The following is a 14,544-nucleotide window of genomic DNA, read 5'->3' as shown; positions in this document are numbered from 1 at the left end:
GGTGATGGACAGGGAGGCGTAGTGTGCTGCAGTCCATGGGGTCTCAAAGAGTTGGACAAGACTGAGTGACTGAACTGAACTGAACTGATATAGCACTTACCATATGCCAAGATCTGACTTCTTTATGTGTGGCAGTATATGTTAAGTCTCAGAACAATTCTGTAAAATATGTGTTATGCATTATTATTGTCCCCATTTTATAGAGAGGGGAATTGAAATATAGAGGTTGAGCAATTTGACCAAGGTTTGCCTCGTGTCACACAACTAGTAAGTGGTGGATTGTGTGGTGAACCCAAGCAGTTAGACTCAGAGGCTTTTCTCTGAATTATTATATATATTGTTTCTCAATTTCCCCTTCTTGCAGGGTCCCTGATTTCTTTATTTTCTTGATCCTCTCTCTCACTTTACTTTGGGGAGAAAAGAAAACCTTATCCTGCCCTCTCTCAAAAGTAAAAGGAGGAAAGTCTCTTACCACAAAGAAGCTATTTCCATAAGCTTCTTTGATAGCATTCCTCTTTTCCCTCCAAAGTTCTCTAAGGACTGGAGGAGGTAGCTGGGAGTACTAGGGGCAGTGATAGCAGTAAGCTGAGTTCTGTTGCTTCTTGTTAAGTCTTGGAGGAAGTATCTAACTCTCTTTAGAATTTAAGGTACTTTAGCCTTTTAGCTGTGAGCCCTCATTGCCAATTCTGGGGCAAAGGGAAAAAAATCACTTTTTATTACGAGGCTATTTTAGTAGTTTTAGGAAAGAGGATGGAGGCTTGAACTAGAGTGGCAGTGAAAATGGAGAGAATTAGATAAATTTGGGGTGTATTTTGGAAATAAAACCAAGTAAGACATGGTGGCAAATTGAATGTGACGGAGAAGAACAGAAACGAATTAAAGAAGAGGATTTTGTCTTGAGCAACCTAGATGGAGGTGGTATGGAGGTGCCATTTACAGAGATGAGGAAGAGCAGAGACAGAAAGTGATTAGAGTGGAAGTGTGAGGGTGGCTTGGTCATCAAGAGTACTGTTTTGCCTGGTTAAGTTTTAGATACCTGTTAGACTGCCCAGTGAAGAAAGTTGGATATAGTTGCAGTGGGCAAGATAAAGTCTACAATCACACATCTGAAGATCACAGCATGTCTTAAATTCAAAGCCATGGGATAAGATAAAATCAGTTAAGGAGAGGATAAGAGAAAAGAGAAGGCTGAGGATCAACCTTAAGATTCAAAGGAAAATTCAGCAAGATCCTGAACAGGAGTTGTCAATGAGATAGTAAGACAACAAGAAGAGTGTATTTTCTGTGTCTCAAGATTCAAAGGAAAATTTAGCAAGATCCTAAACAGGAGTAGTCAATGAGATAGTAAGACAACAAGAAGAGTGTATTTTCTATGTCTCAAGAGAATCAAGTGTTTTTTTGTGATTTGAGTATCCTAAATATAATAAGCTATGTACAGAGGAAGTGAAGCATTGATCTTTTTCAGACGGCTTTCTAAACTCAGCCTGTCTGCTGTATAGGAAATTGAAACAAAACTTGAGCTGGAGTAGAGAAGGTGGGACTAAATTACCATAAGATCTCTTTCATTCAAATGAATCTATCACTGAAAATCTTACTGTAAAAATTTTATATATAAATGTGGAAAAATAAACCATTTTTGGTGAAAAATTGAGAACATTGAGCCAAGCTCCCAATTATTTAACTTACTTGAATGAAACTATTTACATTTTTTCAGTGGGAAGAACAAAACCAGAGATGAAGTAGTTTAAAAATTAAACCAGACCTACTGAAAAGGTTATGAGACAATTCACCTGTAAAACATACATACAGATAAATAGAAGCCTCAGCTAAGTGATTTTCAATGTAAGCCCATTTGTTACAAAGAAATTACCTTTATTAACTTCTTGCTCTTCCGTAGTTAATGCTGCTAGTTACTCTCCTCCTCCACAGGCTTCTTAGTCTACCAATTTTCAACATCAGAATCAACTGGAAGCCTTTTTAAAAATACACATTTCAAGGCCACATCTCTGAAAATTCTGGTTGGGTGTAGCCAGAAAGTATGTATTTTGACTAATACTTCAAGTGATCCTGTACCACATTTGACAGAACACTTATCCTGACCCTAAATTACATGTGTAAGTAACTCTTGACTGGTGGCAAAGTGCTACTTGGCACTGTCCACACTTCATTAAAATAATTTGTTATAGATGCATGGTTTATATAATAGAATTACAAAGCTATAAGGTTGAAAGAATAAAAATATCAAATACACAGTGTTTCATTAGCTTAGTAATTATTTGTCAATACTTGCTCTTATAAAAATAAGTTTCCAGGGGAGGGGGTTAATTTGTATCCAGGGATTTATCCAACTTGCTTTGGGAAGGCAGTCTACCCGAGTTTATTTTTCAAGGAAATAATGGCTTAAAAATATATCCAGCTAACTTCTATTTACTGTGTTTTCTTTTTTTGAGTGTTATAATAAATGTTATTTAGATGTCAAAACAATTATCAACCACTTAAGACTTTTAAGTGGTTGATAGTTATTTTGACATCCTGACCACACACTAAATTGCAGAGTTCAACCGCAGTTGTGATCTTAGTTTGTTAGCTGCCTGGAGTGTTATTTTAAGAAAGCAGAAGCCCCATCATTTGCACACTCCTTATAGCTCACACACCTTAACCCTGACTTCTTAGCTCCAGTTTTTCAAAAGAAGTGAAGTCAAGATGAAGAATTGTTTGCGTTTTTGGGGAGTCCTGGCCATTTTTGTTATGGCTGTTCTTGTGACAGGTATGTGGTATTTTGAGCATGAACCCAGGTAAAAGGAAAAATAGAATACAGATCTGTTCTTCAGATTAAACATTTATGTTTGTGTTTTGGTTGGACACCTAGCTGGCTATGTTCTTCTAACATGTCTTAATCTTTGTATGGGCAGTAGTCTTTAACATGGACAAGACTCATTGTAATTCTTTTCATTCTTTTTTCTCTTATATGTCTGCCTATTAAAACTTAGAAAATAAAATAGATAATTTTTAGATAAGTATAGATAGTTATACTATGCAAATACCCATATTGAATCTTGAAAATCAGAATTCTCTCCTTGAGTGTCTCAAATTTATAGTCTGGAGAAATGAGGTAATAATTGTTGTAAATACAATATAGAGTGCATTAGGATTTTATTTCCCCAGAGAGGCTGGTATTAGTTCTAACAACTTTCCTGGATCCAAGCCTACAAATTTATTATGACCCTTTAACAATATTTAATGTTGTACACATTTCCTGGAACTTGATGGCTGAACTTCAGTTATCTTGTTTATTAACTTTTCAAACTATTGTAGAAATGGATTATTTTCTGAATATAAAAGTATAGTGTTAATAATTTTCATCTAGAAAGGTATGTGAATTAGAAATGATATAATTTGATATATATTGTTTTAAGACTTACTGAGTTTATTCCTTTTTTTTTTTTTGAGCTTATTGTTCTTTCAGGACAGTATGATGTAATTAAGAATAGTAATTTTACATATACTTTTCATTAATTTAGTATTAAGAATAATGACTTTCTAATAATATTTAAAACATAAAGATAGCAGTAGTAAACCATGTATAATATATGTACCTATATATAAAAATACATGTGTTTATGAACATATTTATATACCTATAAACATATACATGGAATATATATAGCCATTTATATATAAAAGAGCTGTAACTTATTAGTACATACTATATTCTAGATGTTATGCTAACTGCTTTACATATTCTATTCCATTTAATTCTGACAGTAACCATTTGAGGGTAAGTACTATCATTATTTCTGACATATCCTTGAGCCCACTGAAGTTTAAAGAGGTGAAGTAACTTACCTAAGGTCACACAACAAGCATGTGGTAGGTGGAACTCAGGCCATCTGACACCATTCTGCCTATATAAGAGAATCACCTTTTTGGTAAACTCATTACATTAATAACTAGTATGTGTTGTCTGTTTTCTCACTTGAACTGAATTAAGTTATTTGATAAATATTTATTGAGCCACCTACTCTGTCTCAGGTGTTCTTGGAATAAAGTAAGGCATAGTCTATAATAACAGGTGTATTAGGAAAAATATTTCCTGTTGATGAAACAGAAGTTAGACTCTTATAAGTCTTGGTGAATTAAATGTATTTTTACATTTTCCTGGTAGGTATATTAGGCTACCTAGTATTCTTATATAATAACAGTAAAGATACTTTCCCCCTAGGTTTCTGGCAAGAAAATATAACATGTGCCACAAACAAAACGTATATATTTTCTATTTAAGACCTAATAGTCATCATATACTCAACTCCATCTATATTTTTGGTCAGGTATTGCCTGCTTATTTGTATTTTAATGAGAAAAACATTTAAAAGTCACTAATACAAGAGTAGGGAAGAGGACACCTTTTAAATCATCTTACTCTTTTCAAAAAATTAAGAATTATATTATTATCTTAAATTGGCTTCATAATGGTTTTTCTCAAATACCGTAAGACTTTTATCAGAAGATTTATCAAGAACTTATGAATAAGGACATAATAATGCATTATAAAGTACTTAAAACAATTATAAGTACAATAACAATGATCTTAAATTGTTTTTTTAATGACTGTATCATTAAGACTGAAATACTGCAGTTAGGTCCTTTCTGCTCTGAGATCAGGAATAATTAGATGTCCAGTTACAATTTATTTCCTTATCATTTAACCTTTATAACTTGAATTAATGTGCTAAGTCTATTTTTTAAATTGAGATTTGATGGAAGGAAATTTTAAAGGTCACTTAGCTAAAATTATAGGAATAAAAAAGATATTTAATATCATTATTATTGTTTAATTATCACTGTTAAATAAAGCTATTTATTGTTACTTCCTCAAATATCTGTTAGTTGATCTAAGTACAGATAATAAGAAATTTTGTTAATTCTTTGCAGCACGTACCAGACATTTTATCTAATATTCAGATTGGACAGTAAATGTTGACATTTACAGTTACAGCTTTAATAGTTATTTGTGTATTTGCTCATTTGTTATTTTTTTCTGTACACATGCATATTAGATTAAATAGAACTTCTACCTAACAACATATTCTAAACTGTTTTAGCAAGTTTATAGCACTCTATGTCTATAGATACTATATCTTTAAAAATAAGTCTTATCCTTAATGAATTAAATCATTATGCCATAAACCTGATTGTTATTATGAAAAGGAAGAATATAATTAAGTTTAGGGAAATTTTAATGGAGAATTTGAAAGTCTTAGCAAATTAGGTTATCTCAAGGAAAATGTGCATGTTCTTAGCATAAGGGAAAAAAGTATGAATGGGTGTTCAGGAAGGGTGTTTTTATTATAAAAAACCGGTTTATTTGTTCACTTTTGAATAAAAAACCGGTTTATTTGTTCACTTTTGAATAAAAAACCGGTTTATTTGTTCACTTTTGAATAAATATCTCTAGTCCGAGAGAAATTCAGTCTAGATGTTTGTTTTCTCTCTCATTTTGGCATTTGGCACTAATTTTTTTATTTAAAGCTCTATCATTCAGAGGGTTGTGCCTCCATTAAAAGCATTTGATTAAAACCAAAATTCTTTCAGTTCATGTTCCTATAGACTGGTCCAAGGAAAAATGAGAAAATTCGTTTTGGAGTTCATCTGTATTTCCTTCACTATGCTGTAAGATTCCACTTAGCTAGTTTAGGTTAGGAAAGAGGAAAAATGGAGAAAGCTGAAACTGATCAGCCAATAAACTTAAGTTTTCTGTTGGGGAGGGTGATAAATTAACTTGATACAAAGTATGAAATTAGACTTTTGGTTACCTTTCTTCTTAAAATATTTATCTTTCAAGCCCAAGATGAAAATGAAAGGATTGTTGTTGACAACAAATGTAAGTGTGCCCGGATTACTTCCAGGATCATCCCTTCTGCTGAAGATCCTAGTCAAGACATTGTGGAGAGAAACGTCAGAATTATGTATGTGGTATTTCGTGCTTCATATTTTCATTTTGTAAGCAGATACTTTCTGATATTAGTGGTTGTTTGCATGTGATATCTATATCTTTGCTTCTCTTTTCGGTGGGTAACATTTGTGGTGGTTATTTAGTCGCTAAGTCATTTCTGACTCTTGTGACGCCATGGACTGTAGCCTGTCAGGCTCCTCTGTTCATGGGATTCTCCGTGCAAGAATGCTGGAGTGGGTTACCATTTCCTCCTCCAGGATAGAACCCAAGTCTCTTGTGTCTCCTGCATTGACAGGTGGGTTCTTTACCACTAGCGCCACCTGGGAAGCCTAAGTATAACAGCTTAAGTGAAGTCGCTCAGTCGTGTCTGACTCTTTGCGACCCCGTGGACTGTAGGCCACCAGGCTCCTGCGTCCATGGGATTTCCCAGGCGAGAATACTGGAGTGGGTTGCCATTTCCTTCTCCAGGGGATCTGCCCGACCCAGGGATCGAACCCTGGTCTCCCGCATTGCGGGCAGACGCTTTAACCTCTGAGCCACCAGGGAAGCCCGTATAATGGCTTACATGAGGTTGAATCTGGGTAATGGGCTTAAGCCAATTATATAGTTGGGAGCAGAGACAGACGTTTCCAGGCAACCTAAAACCAGTCAGCTACATCAAATAATAACTGAAGGTTCGGATCTAGTCATCAACATGCCCTGTTTATATGGAGTTATTTCAGTTTGAATCAGAACTTATATTTGCCCTTGATCAGTTCAAAGTGAAACTTGAGATCATTTTAAAAGGCTTGTTTTGCACCATATATGGACCACAAAATACTTCACCTTGTATTCAACTTCATCTGTCTGCATAAAAGTATGGTAGACTAATTAAATTTACTACATTGATTTCATCTCCACTTGTATATTGGACTTCAGATACTCATTTCATTTCACACATAGTCTTAAGTTATAAACTATGAGTCTTATTCAACAGCAAAAACACTAATAATATTTAAGAACTGAGATTTCTATTGGATCCAGTCATTAATGTCTCCTTTGTGAAGTACTTCTACTACTTTGAATAGTTTCCGTCCTGAATCAAATACCTTTTATTGAAACAGATCATAGCATTCAATCCCATGTAATCAATAGGAGAAGTATAATATGCTTATGAATTTGTTTTGAGTTTTGGCTGTCACTAAATATTAGTAGCTATGTGCTATGGTATGCTAGTTACTTAACCCTTCTAAACTTGAACTTTCTCATCTCTAAATATTAATAGGAAAATAATATGTGTTCATTGGGTTATTGTAAAGATAAATTGAGATCTATTCTTTTAAAGACTATGTAAAAAAAAAAAAAAAAAGACTATGTAGTTCCTGGCACATTTTCAAAAAATATTTACTGTTATTTATTCACCTAACCTATGTGCCAGTTATCATTATGCCACTACCCTTCCTAAAATCCTTTTGCTGGTTCCCCCAATGTTGTTACTAGGATAAATTACGAATGTTTCAGCCTAACCTACAGTGCTCAGCATAACTCTCAAGCTCTTCCATGGCCACCTCTTTTTCATTTTATGTTTAAAAATTCAGTATGTTGCAGTACCTCTTTCTTCCTCTTTGTTTTTGCATAATCTAGTTCCTCTGTTTGAAGGACTCTTTCTTGCACCCCTCTTAGCCTGGTTAACTCTTCAGCCTGCATGTCTTAGCTTAGACATCACTTCCTTGAGCAAGTTTTCTTTGACCACTCAAGTCCATAACACTTAGTTCCCTGTTAAGTAAGTAAGTATTAGTCACTCAGTCGTGCTCAACTCTTTGTGACCCCATGGACTGCAGCCCACCAGGCTCCTTTTTCCCTGAGATTTTCCAGGCAAGGATACTGGAGTGGGTTGCCATTTCCTTCTCCAGGGGATCTTCCCAACCCAGGGACTGAACCTGGGTGTCCTGCACTGCAGGCAGATTCTTTGTCGACTGAGCTACAAGAGAAGCCCCAGTTCCCTGTTAAGGATAGAATAATTGGAGAAGCGTGTATCTTAAGAGAATGGCATCAATGACACTGGCATCTAAACAGTGTTGAAGAGGAGTGTGTCTCTTATATTTAAATCTCCAAGGGCAGATTTAAAATGATACTCCAGGATTCTCTGATTTATCTTTTTTTTTTTTAACGACATGATCCTTTTTATGATATTTTATTTACTGAAATCAGGCAGTTCAGTAACTTCATGCCATTTCCCTGATGTATATTGATGCTTCTTTAATCTTATTTCTGAAAGTTCTATTATCATTGCTGTGTCATTGTGGCATTATTCCCAACTCCATCACTTAATGATGTTATGACTTTGGGCAAGTTACTTAACTAATTTGAGCCTGTTCCCTAAACTGAAAAAAAGGGATATGTATAGGTATGTATATATACACATATACTTCATAGGGTTGTGAGGATTAAATATGATAATATATAAAAGCACTCAGAACAGTAGTCCCCAGTGAAACACTGTTCTCTTACTTATGTGTCTGTTCTCTTACTTTTCTCATTATTTAAAGCATTTTCTGATATTACTAGAGATTTTGTAATGTAATAAAGAATAGATATGTTCATTCATTTGTTTATTAATTTGACAAACATTTATCGAGTGCTTCTGAAAGCCACTGAGGATTGGAGCTGGGGATACAATAATTTATATAAAACACAGCCCGTGCCATCAAAGAATGTACAGTCTAGTAGGAAGCTGTAAATAACTGAAAGGGCATTTACAATGCAATATTGTAAATGCAGCGACAGGAATAGGTATAGGATGTTACAGGAGCACAAAGAGGGGCGCCGAGGCTAGTCCCTGGGGAAAGTGGGAGAGAGGCAGGGGGAGGTAGGAGAGGGTATTTGGAGTAAGTAGTAGAAATGTGTGTGGGTGATGACAGAGTTGATAGGGAAAGCAGATAATTCCAAGAAAAGGAATCAGGGTTTCTGTGACAATTGTACGAGATCATCATGTTAACATGTTCATTATAGTACCAGGTAGACTGTAAGTTTTTAGTAAATGTCAGGGCTACTACTGTTTTTGTTATCTTTAACACTTAGAGATGAGAAAATCCTGGTAAGTTTTGTACGATAGCAAGCAGTTGTTTACATCTGACACATGGTGTAAAGAGGGTGGTGTGGTTAGCGATGAGATGAGGTTAAAGAGAGATGAGGCTGGAGAGTTAGAGGTACATTATGCAGTGCCTTCTATGCCGTCTTAATGATTACCTTGTTTTCTGTGGGGAGACACTGTAGGCTTTAAGCAGAGAAGGAAATTAGGCTTGTAGTTTAAAAAGACTGTTTTGGCAATAATGTGGCCAACGCATGGGAGGGGTCAAGACTGAAGGAAGGTATTGCTACAAATTAGGAGAGAAGGGTGGTGTCCTGAATCAAGTTCAAAGATGCAAAGTGTTAGAGCCAGTTGAACTGTGAGATGGATTCAGACCTAGGTGGTGACAGAGAGGGAAGACTGAGGGATACAATCCAAAGTTTTAGCTTGGACACATATGTGGATAATGTTGCTAAATACTGAGTTAGGAAAACCTGAGGTTTGGGGGGATCTTTTGGTAGGGAGCAGTGCATGTGAAGAGGAATGATGACATAGATGAAAAAATGTAAAAGTTAATGAAATCACCTGAACTAGTTGATGTGTTATCTAATTTTTCATGGAAAACCTCCAAATCAAAAGGTCTGGATTCCAGTTCCAGCTTTACTACTTAGTACTTGTGTGAATTTGAGTAGGTCACCAACCTCTCTGATTTGTAATTACTACATTTCTAAAATGTGATCCTTAGTATCTTACTGTCCATTCATTCACAAATATTGGACATATTCTATATGACACACCTATAGCAAGGCACTGGGATGTGTAAGTGTTTTTGGCTCAAGGAATTTATAGAATCTAGAAACAGCTATTCTGTAGGTAAGCAACTATAATATGGCAGTATAGTAAGAGTATATGAAACATTAATGAGACTACAGATGAGAAGTTTACTGAGGGGTAGAAATGGGATCAAGGTAAAAAAAAGTAAGAGAAAGTAAAACTTGAGCTTATTTTTAAAGGAAAACCAGGGATTTACCAAGTAATAAAAGATAATTGATAGAGGAGTTGTTGTGAGGTTTATTTTGAATGAAATTGTTTAAAATGTAGCAATTATTGTGAAATGTGAGTAATAGTGTTACTAAAGAGTGTTTATAGAGTGCTAAATGTCCTAAATGTCTGAATGAAATAGTAAGTAATGTCCTAGCAATATACCTATTACCAAAAACAGCAGTATCTGCTAATTTCATTATTCTTCGTTTTCTCTTTTTCTTTTTTTTAGTGTTCCTCTGAACAGCAGGGAGAATATCTCTGATCCTACTTCACCAATGAGAACCAAATTTGTGTACCATCTGTCTGACCTGTAAGAGATTTTCCTTCACACTAATAAAGATACCTAAGTCAATAACTTTTCATTAAACTTGTTAGTAAGAATGTTTTTGAAAACATATTGGGGTATAAACATTTACCAATATCGTTTGAACTTTTGAATACATTAATTCATATGTTAATTATTGCTGTGCTGTCCTGTCCTCAGTTGTGTCCGACTCTTTGCAACCCCATGGACTGTAGCCTGCCAGGCCCCTCTCTCCATGGGGATTCTCCAGGCAAGAATACTGGAGTGGGTTGCTATGCTATCCTCCATGGGATCTTCCCAAGCCAGGAACTGAATCCAGGTCCCCCACACTGCAGTTGAATTCTTTATTGTCTGAGCCACCAGGGAAGCCCATGTTAATTATTAGGCATCACAAATTCATAAAATTTCGTAAATAAAGGTTAGCTCTAAATTTATTCTAAAGACAAAATTATTTCCATTAGTACAAGAAGGACCAATTTGTCTTTTTAGTTCAATAATTCAGACCCATTAACATGCAGGTGTTTCTTTGGAAACCATAGAATCCAACATGAAAAAAAAACACCTTCCTTCTTCATTACTGTAAATAATTAATTTAATCCTACTATACAGTTGGGAATAAATTTAACAGAGTGGAAGTTACTGAATAGTGTACACAATCATATATATTAATTCATTGCTTACTTTCAATTAAAGGTTGAAAAATTACATCAATAATTCTGTATTATAGAGAAGTTGAAGTCTGAAAGGAGTCATCCTTTGTCAGAACTAACTGATTTTGGATAGAAATGTATAGTCACTCAGATTCTGAGGCAACATTTGATGGGGAGTGTCTAATGTGTGTATTTGTTTTTCAGGTGCAAAAAATGTGACACTACAGAAGTGGAGCTGGAAGATCAAGTAGTCACTGCCAGCCAGAGCAATATCTGTGATAGTGACGCTGAGACCTGTTACACCTATGACAGAAACAAGTGCTACACAAACAGGGTCAAACTTAGTTACCGTGGTCAGACCAAAATGGTGGAGACAGCTCTGACCCCGGATTCCTGCTATCCTGACTAACGCAAGTCATGCTGGCTGCACAACTGCTTATCTTGAAGGGCTCTCCATTTTGATTGCAGGTAGTTAATGTATTTACTCCTGATGAATTTGAAACCATGATTTTTTTTGGGTGGGGATAATATAAAATTAACTACCCCACCCCTACCACTGGCAAATAATTGAAATAGTAACACTGTTAATGTTTTTAAGGTAAATTTCTAGCATTTAAAAAAATAGATGAGGGGAGAAAATAAAATTCAAAAAGTAAAAAATCAGGAGGCATAATTAAATTTTGCTTTTTTTTTTTTTTTTTGGCTTTGCCCTAGAGAGCCTGAGCTTTTGCACTTTCCGTATTATTCTCTTTAAAAAAATATCACTGTGCAGAGAATATTTATATATAAATATAGGTCAATTATTTGTCTTCACTATAAAAATAATAATTGGAAAACATGTTTTGGAAATATTCATAAAATAATTTAAAATGAGATCTCTAATATTTATGAAATAAATTAGCTGAAAGTGACATAATTAAATGTATAATTCAAAAATACATTTTGATATAACAGATTTGGGAGCAAATGATAAAAATTTTTTTAATAAGTAGGACAGTATAAGAAATTCCCATTGAAATCACCTCTGTTGTAACTAAATCTAACAAATTATGTACTCCAAAATATGTATTCTCTAGCACAGTTTGAACAATTAAATAGATTCATAAGCATATACCTGTGTGAAATAATTTATTGGTAAAAAGTTTGCTTGTGTTAACTTTGCTGTATGTACGTTAAAATATCATTTATTACTGAGAAACAGGTTATAAGTATAATCTAATTATGCATTAATCACTAAGTTCAAACATGATATTTGAGATAGCTTTGTCATTTTATACCTAAAACTAAATAAAAAGACAAAGTCCCTTCTGACAAATATGTTTATTATGGCACATATATACTTTATGGCAGAAAGTCAAGACCAATTGGCATAAATATGTAAGGGTACTGTGGAAAGTAAATGCTGACTGAGTTTAAAGTAATGAGAGGCTGATTAGTAAAATCAGTTTCTTGAAGAGACATTGTTATGTTTTCGTTTTTTCCTCCAAGGGTAATAGTCATTTTTAATAACTTCCACTGTGCTCGTACTGATTAGTGTTTTCTTTTAGGGATAAGGCTCTGACACTGGTGCTTCAGTAGGAATCATAGTTTTGACATGCTAAAGACAAATCATTCTTGTCCAGTCTTCAATTTGGTATGTTTTAGACAAGACCTTGAACTTTATTTAATCAGCACACAATCATTGATTATTTACCACATGCAGGGAACTCTGCTAGATTTTTGGTGATTGAGCTGTGATAGTCACTATCACTACTCACTTTCTAGAACTCTGCTCAGTTGGACCCCAGTTCATTTTGGTAATGATTTTCTCCATGAAATTCATCCTGACCACTTTTAAAAAATTGCGAATCCCATCCCCTTATCTTGGTTTATTCCGCCCCATGTACTTATCACCCTCTGGCAGACTACATAATTTACTTATATATTATGTTTATGCTGTCTACCCTAACAACTGTATAAGCTGCACGAAGACAGCCATTTTTATTTTGCCCATTGATATGTCCCCAGCACTGGGAAGGGTGGAAGGGTGTCTGGTGTGTAATGGAGCTCAATAAATATTTGTTGAATGAATGAATATGAGTACAGCTTAGATGAAGAAAAAAGACATGTACATAATTATAGTCACTTGGCAGAATTGCATAAATCAAAGAAATAGATTTCAAAATGTTCTGAGAATTTATAGGAGACTTCTCCCCCAGTTTTACTGAGATATAAGTTTTAAGGTATACAACAGAAGGACTTCACATACTTACCTATTGTGAAATGGTTACCATGATAAGTTTAGTTAACATCCAGGAGAAGGCAATGACACCCTACTCCAGTACTCTTGCCTGGAAAATCCCATGGGCGGAGGAGCCTGATAGGCTGCAGTCCATGGGGTCTCGAAGAGTCGGACACGACTGAGTGACTTCACTTTCACTTTTCACTTTCATGCATTGGAGAAGGAAATGGCAACCCACTCCAGTGTTCCTGCCTGGAGAATTCCAGGGACGGGGGAACCTGGTTGGCTGCCGTCTATGGGGTCGCACAGAGTCGGATACGACTGAAGTGACTTATCAGCAGCATCACCTCATATAGTTACAGTTTTTTTTCCTTATGATGTGAACTTTTAGAGGAAGACTGTTTCTGAAGAGGCTTCTCTGTTTTTTTTTTCCATCTTGGCCTTAGTTTCTCTGCATACCCAACAGAAAAAGTTTTTGGTGCCATGTTGAAGATTCTTATAGAAGAGATCTCTATGCCAGTATAACTGCCTCATTAAATGCCAACTGGAAATCTTCCTTCTTTGTGAAATTTAATTATACTCTCAGTTCAGTCGCTCAGTCATGTCCGACTCTTTGCGACCCCATGAATTGCAGCATGCCAGGCCTCCCTCTCCATCACCAACTCCCGGAGTTCACTCAAACCCACATCGGTGGGTCGGTGATGCCATCCAGCCATCTCATCCTCTCTTGTCCCCTTCTCCTCCTGCCCCCAATCCCTCCCAGCATCAGTCTTTTCCAATGAGTCAACTCTTTGAATGAGGTGGCCAAAGCACTGGAGTTTCAGCTTTAGCATCATTCCTTCCAAAGAACACCCAGGGCTGATCTCCTTCAGAATGGACTTGTTGGATCTCCTTGCAGTCCAAGGGACTCTCAAGAGTCTTCTCCAACACCACAGTTCCAAAGCATCAATTCTTCGGCGCTCAGCTTTCTTCACAGTCCAACTCTCACATCCATACATGACCACTGGAAAAACCATAGCCTTGACTAGAGGGACCTTTGTTGGCAAAGTAATGTCTCTGCTTTTCAATATACTATCTAGGTTGGTCATAACTTTCCTTCCAAGGAGTAAGCATCTTTTAATTTCCTGGCTGCAATCACCATCTGCAGTGATTTTGGAGCCCCCCAAAATAAAATCTGACACTGTTTCCATTGTTTCCCCATCTATTTCCCATGAAGTGATGGGATCAGATGCCATGATCTTTGTTTTCTGAATGTTGAGCTTTAAGCCAACTTTTTCATTCTCCTCTTTCACTTTCATCAAGAGGCTTTTTAGTTCCTCTTCA

At 35.6% G+C, this 14,544-nt stretch overlaps 1 protein-coding gene across 1 annotated transcript; it reads left to right on the top strand.

Annotated features, from left to right (window-relative positions):
• Window positions 1-2,576: 2,576 nt before the first annotated feature.
• On the top strand, window positions 2,577-12,315 carry JCHAIN (joining chain of multimeric IgA and IgM). The gene is made up of 4 exons (XM_027544676.1): window positions 2,577-2,767; window positions 5,843-5,966; window positions 10,276-10,356; window positions 11,205-12,315. The coding sequence occupies exons 1-4, from the start codon at window positions 2,704-2,706 to the stop codon at window positions 11,407-11,409; spliced, it is 474 nt and encodes a 157-aa protein (XP_027400477.1). The 5' UTR covers window positions 2,577-2,703; the 3' UTR covers window positions 11,410-12,315.
• Window positions 12,316-14,544: the final 2,229 nt, after the last annotated feature.

Source organism: Bos indicus x Bos taurus, chromosome 6 (genome assembly GCF_003369695.1).
Source record: "Bos indicus x Bos taurus breed Angus x Brahman F1 hybrid chromosome 6, Bos_hybrid_MaternalHap_v2.0, whole genome shotgun sequence".
NCBI lineage: Eukaryota > Metazoa > Chordata > Mammalia > Artiodactyla > Bovidae > Bos > Bos indicus x Bos taurus.
The sequence above is the reverse complement of the archived record's forward strand: the minus strand, read 5'-3'. Positions and strand labels throughout refer to the sequence as shown.